This window comes from Mesoplodon bidens (assembly GCF_964165515.1).
Source record: "Mesoplodon bidens genome assembly, chromosome: 13".
Taxonomy (NCBI): domain Eukaryota; kingdom Metazoa; phylum Chordata; class Mammalia; order Artiodactyla; family Ziphiidae; genus Mesoplodon; species Mesoplodon bidens.
In genome coordinates this window covers 57313863-57319432 of record NC_138169.1, presented here as the reverse complement: position 1 = coordinate 57319432, position 5570 = coordinate 57313863, and the positions used below count along the sequence as shown (strand labels likewise).

The following is a 5570-nucleotide window of genomic DNA, read 5'->3' as shown; positions in this document are numbered from 1 at the left end:
GGGAGCCGTAGGGAGGGGCCAATTTCAACTGCGTCACAATCGAATTCGACCACACAATTGCGTTTTTGCTGAACCAGCCACTACGACTCTTAGATCCCACTCTTACAGTTTGTACTTTAAGCAATTTTGAAGTCGATTTTGACCGCGATCCTCTCACTGCGTATGCGCCGGTCCGATTCTACCAACCCTTGGTGAGAAATGATCTCGACGGCGGAAGTGGTGGAAGCAGAGGAAAGGGAGGTGCTAGGCCGCTAGGTCAAGCACACGCGTTCGGAGGCCAGGAAGGAGGTGGAAGAGGATGCCCGGGGGAAGAGGCTGAGTGAAGGGTAAGGCAGGATAGCCAATCAGCTGGTTTGAATTTTCTCGGAGAAAGACGGGCCGGCCACGAGGAGAAAAGAAACAAGCTGCAGCAACATCTAAGCCCTTGAAAGGATCCTGAGAGAGGGGGGAAAGGGAAAACAGCAGCCACCAGCCCAACCACTTGTGTCTTCTGCCCCTTCCCACCTATCTTGCCCACCCCACCAGCCCACGCTGCCTGGGACTTGAAATCTGTGGCCGAAGGACCGTCACCACATAACTTCAAAAATAATCAACCACCCTCCCTTCCCAAACCCACCCAAATTCACTCATCCAGCATTTACTTTTTTTAATCCACTCAGAACTTTTTTTCTAAGACCCCCCCCTCCCTACATGGAGTTGGGTGGGTGGGTGGGGAAATGAATACTGAGGTGGCCTTTATCTTTTTTAAGGAGACTTTTTGATCCAATGAGGCCCCCCAAATAATTGAGTTTTGGGTCCTGGTTGGTTGTTTTATTTTTTTTCTCCAAAATTTTAACCCCCTCCCCCCCTGAGCCCGAGGTGCTGACGTCGCAAAAAAATTGGATAAAAACCTCGATCATGGGTTCGGGTCCCATAGACCCCAAAGAGCTTCTCAAGGGCCTGGATAGCTTCCTTAACTGAGATGGGGAAGTCAAGAGTGTGGATGGGATTTCGAAGATCTTCTGTCTGATGAAGGAAGCACGAAAGATGGTGAGTCGATGCACTTACTTGAACATTCTCCTGCAGACCCGTTCACCAGAAATATTGGTCAAGTTTATTGATGTTGGTGGTTACAAGCTTCTTAACAATTGGCTGACATATTCAAAGACAACCAACAACATTCCCCTCTTGCATCAAATTCTACTGACCCTGCAGCACCTACCACTCACTGTTGACCATCTCAAGCAGAACAACACAGCCAAACTGGTGAAGCAGCTGAGCAAGTCAAGTGAGGATGAAGAGCTCTGGAAATTGGCCTCAGTCCTTGTCAGCGACTGGATGGCAGTGATCCGCTCCCAGAGCAGTACCCAGCCTGCTGAGAAAGATAAGAAGAAACGGAAAGAAGAGGGAAAGAGTCCAACCACCCCTCCTGAGCGACCATTGACTGAGGTGAAGGCTGAGACTCGGGCCGAGGAGGCCCCGGAGAAGAAGAGGGAGAAGCCCAAGTCCCTCCGAACCACGGCACCCAGTCACGCCAAGTTCCGCTCTACCGGACTAGAGCTGGAGACCCCGTCTTTGGTGCCTGTGAAGAAGAATGCCAGTGCAGTGGTGGTTTCTGACAAGTACAACCTTAAACCCATCCCCCTCAAGCGTCAGAGTTCCACAGCTGCCGCAGGAGATGCTGTGCCCCCTGCATAGAAGAAATACAAGCCACTCAACACAGTTGCCACCAAAGAGATCAAAGTGAAGATCATCCCGCCACAGCCTATGGAGGGCCTGGGCTTTCTGGATGCGCTCAATTCAGCCCCTGTTCCAGGCATCAAAATTAAGAAGAAGAAGAAGGTGTTGTCACCCACAGCTGCCAAGCCAAGCCCATTTGAAGGGAAAACGAGCACAGAACCGAGCTCAGCCAAACCTTCTTCCCCAGAGCCAGCACCTCCTTCTGAGGCTATGGACACAGAATGTCCAGGGACCCCAGTTCCCCCTGTTGAAGTCCCAGAGCTCATGGATACTGCCTCTTTGGAGCCAGGAGCTCTGGATGCAAAACCAGTGGAGAGTCCCGGAGATCCTAGCCTCCTGACCCGGAAAAGCAGGAAGAGGAAAGCTGTGACCTGTCCTGAGGAGGGCAAACTGAGAGAGTATTTCTATTTTGAACTGGATGAAACTGAACGAGTGAATGTGAATAAGATCAAGGACTTTGGCGAGGCAGCTAAGCGAGAGATACTGTCAGACCGACACGCGTTTGAGACGGCCCGGCGTCTGAGCCACGACAACATGGAGGAGAAGGTGCCCTGGGTGTGCCCCCGGCCCCTGGTGCTGCCCTCGCCTCTTGTCACCCCTGGAAGCAACAGCCAGGAGCGGTACATCCAGGCTGAGCGGGAGAAGGGGATCCTTCAGGAGCTCTTCCTGAACAAGGAGAGTCCTCACGAGCCTGATCCTGAGCCCTATGAGCCTATCCCCCCAAAACTCATCCTCCTAGATGAGGAATGTTCCATGGATGAGACCCCATATGTTGAGACCCTGGAGCCTGGGGAAACTGGTGGCTCACCCGATGGGGCGGGCGGTTCCAAGTTGCCTCCTGTTCTGGCCAATCTTATGGGAAGCATGGGTGCCGGGAAGAGCCCCCAGGGTCCTGGAGGAGGAGTCATCAATGTGTAGGAGATCCTCACCTTCATCATGGGTAGCCCTAACAGTCATCCCTCAGAGGAACTGCTGAAGCAACCAGACTATTCAGACAAGATCAAGCAGATGCTGGTGCCTCATGGACTCTTAGGCCCTGGTCCCATAGCCAATGGTTTCCCACTGGGAGGCCCTGGGGGCCCCAAGGGCATGCAGCACTTCCCCCCTGGGCCTGGCGGACCTATGCCAGGTCCCCATGGGGGCCCTGGGGGCCCTGGTGGGCCAGTGGGTCCACGTCTCCTGGGTCCCCCACCCCCTCCCCGGGGGGGTGATCCCTTCTGGGATGGCCCAGGTGACCCCATGCGGGGTGGCCCGACACGTGGGGGACCAGGTCCGGGGCCATACCATAGAGGCCGTGGTGGCCGAGGTGGGAGTGTACCACCTCCTCCTCCTCCTCCATTCCGAGGGGCCAGAGGAGGTTGCTCTGGAGGAGGACCTCCAAATGGACGAGGGGGCCCTGGTTGGGGCATGGTCGGAGGTGGTGGGCATCGTCCCCATGAAGGCCCTGGTGGGGGCATGAGCAGTGGCAGCAGACATCGTCCCCATGAAGGCCCTGGCAGTGGCATGGGCGGTGGGCATCGCCCCCACAAAGGCCCTGGCAGTGGCATGGGTGGTGGCCGTGGCCATCGTCCTCATGAAGGCCCTGGTGGAGGAACGGGTGCTGGTGGTGGACATCGGCCCCATGAAGGCTCTGGACATGGGGGGCCCCATGGCCACTGGCCTCATGATGGCCCTGGTCACCGAGGCCACGACCATCGAGGGCCACCCCCTCATGAGCACCGTGGCCATGATGGCCCTGGCCATGGTGGAGGGGGCCACCGAGGGCATGATGGAGGCCACAGCCATAGAGGAGACATGTCAAATCGCCCTGTTTGTCAACATTTCATGATGAAGGGTAACTGCTGCTATGAGAACAACTGTGCCTTCTACCACCCGGGTGTCAATGGGCCCCCCCTGCCCTAGGGACCACCTGCCCACCCCGCCCACACTCCTGTGGACTGCAGCCTTGCTCCTTCCACCCTTTTATGGCTTCTGTGGGGCCCATTTTCCCCTTTCCCCAGCTGATGAGGAGCCGGCCCCCTCAGTGCCCACCTGCCTGGGTTCCTGGGGGTTTTCTGATCACTGGTGCGCATTGATGTACATATTTTCCTCCAGTATGGGGAGGAGAGAGACTGGACACGTTCTGTACCCTGGACTGCTGAAGAGGAGACCCGGTTGGCTTCATTTTTTGAAGAGATTTGCCCTTTATGCCAAGCGCCTCTCCGGTATTACCCTTTATGCCTGAGAACCTAAAGCTGGTTATCCTGGAGAACACCTCTACTCTCCTCTTGTGGGTCCTCCACACGCACACAGAACCCTGACACAGGATCAGCTGCACTTATGAAATCATCCCCGCCAAATTCATGCTTCCTCGTGGGGTGGGGAGATGGTAAAAGGGGTATTGTGTATCCCACTGCACCGAGAGGACTCAATCAGGCTGGATTTGAGTTCTGGAACACATCATCCCCACTCCTCCCCTGACACAGGCTTTACATTGAGTCCTTTCTCAAGTAAGACGTTGCAATCTTCCGTGAACACCCAAGTTTGCATCATGGGTATGCTAGGTTCAATGATGGCAAATTCACATCGGCATCCGGTGAAAAGTTTTAGCTGGCATAGGTGAGGCCACTGGTGGTGGTCCACCCTTGGCTGCAGCTCATTCTGGAAATTAAAACACTTCAGTGAGACCAGCTTTTCAACTGAAGCCCGGTGTGCTGGGCATGCCAGTCACACTACATGCACTGCCTCTGGGAGTTAGCGCGCTCCTGGCCCCCACCTGGAACCTTGTGGGTGTGAGGCCTCCAGCTCCCTTGTCCTGTCAGCCACCTCTGAATCCCCACCAGGTGCCTTCCTGGGTGGATTCGATAAGATGACCTGCCCTCTCCCAGCCCTCTCCTTCACCTGTCTCAGCATCAGTTGTTTTCTATGAAAACAGTGGATTGGCTGGGTTTTGTGCAGGGTCTTGGGTTAGAGCCACAATGGATTTGAGGATGAGTATTTTCTTTTTTCTTTTGGTTTTGTATATTTTGTACATTAATAATAAACAGTGGAAAGAGAAGTATTTTAAAAAAATAAAAATAAAACAAATTAAACTCTCATGTAAATTCTGGTAAACCTTGCTATGAGACTCATTGCATTTTCCCTCATTCAGAATTCATTTTCTTCCATACCTATATTTGATTTAAATTAAAGAAAAAAAGGCAGCTTTCTTAATCTTTCTCACAAACTGATACGGTGTATATCTGAGTGAATGGGACAATTTTCCTTATAAATTATGTATAAAATCCTCAACTGCTGCCTCTCTCTCAGAGACTCAAAGAAAATTCAATTTCTCTTAGCTTATTTTTTCATGGTTCTTGGGATGTTCATTTCAGATTTTCCATTCATTTTTATAAATGTCTTATTTATTCAGGTTCTTCATAGAGGATAGTAATACTGCACATGGCTGATTGTATTACTCTGGACAGGTTACAATATCTCTTCCAGAGCCAATACACTAATTGATTTTAAAGTTTCTGTAAATGTGAGGAGGTCTTCTTACCACACAGTGAAGAGGGGGACATGTGGTCCAGTGGGAAGACCCTGGTCCTAACTGAGCCATGGGACACTTTGATTCTAGTCTGTCCTCCATACTTCCTCACCCTGGGCATGTCTCTGGGCCTAGGTACCTTCATCTACAGCATGAAAACACCTTTACTGCCCTAAGGCAGCATGGGGTGGGCACTGGAGCTAAAGATCTCAATGTCTCTTTTAGTCTTACAGTGTAGGGTTTCTTCCAGAAAATTCTTTTGTAGTTCCTTTAGATCTCTTTTAGATGTTTGTCATGATTCTGCTCATAGATACCCTAGACAGACACTGTTTTAGTCAGAATC

The 5570-nt window shown here is 52.3% G+C and overlaps 1 protein-coding gene across 1 annotated transcript; it reads left to right on the top strand.

Moving 5' to 3' along the window:
- The first annotated feature begins 746 nt into the window (after nucleotides 1-746).
- LOC308626993 (serine/threonine-protein phosphatase 1 regulatory subunit 10-like) lies at nucleotides 747-3873 on the top strand. The gene is given in 4 exon segments (XM_081252596.1): nucleotides 747-957; nucleotides 961-1674; nucleotides 1678-2634; nucleotides 2638-3873. Coding segments are annotated over 4 exon segments (2715 nt in total). The 5' UTR covers nucleotides 747-897; the 3' UTR covers nucleotides 3622-3873.
- The last annotated feature ends 1697 nt before the right edge of the window (nucleotides 3874-5570 follow it).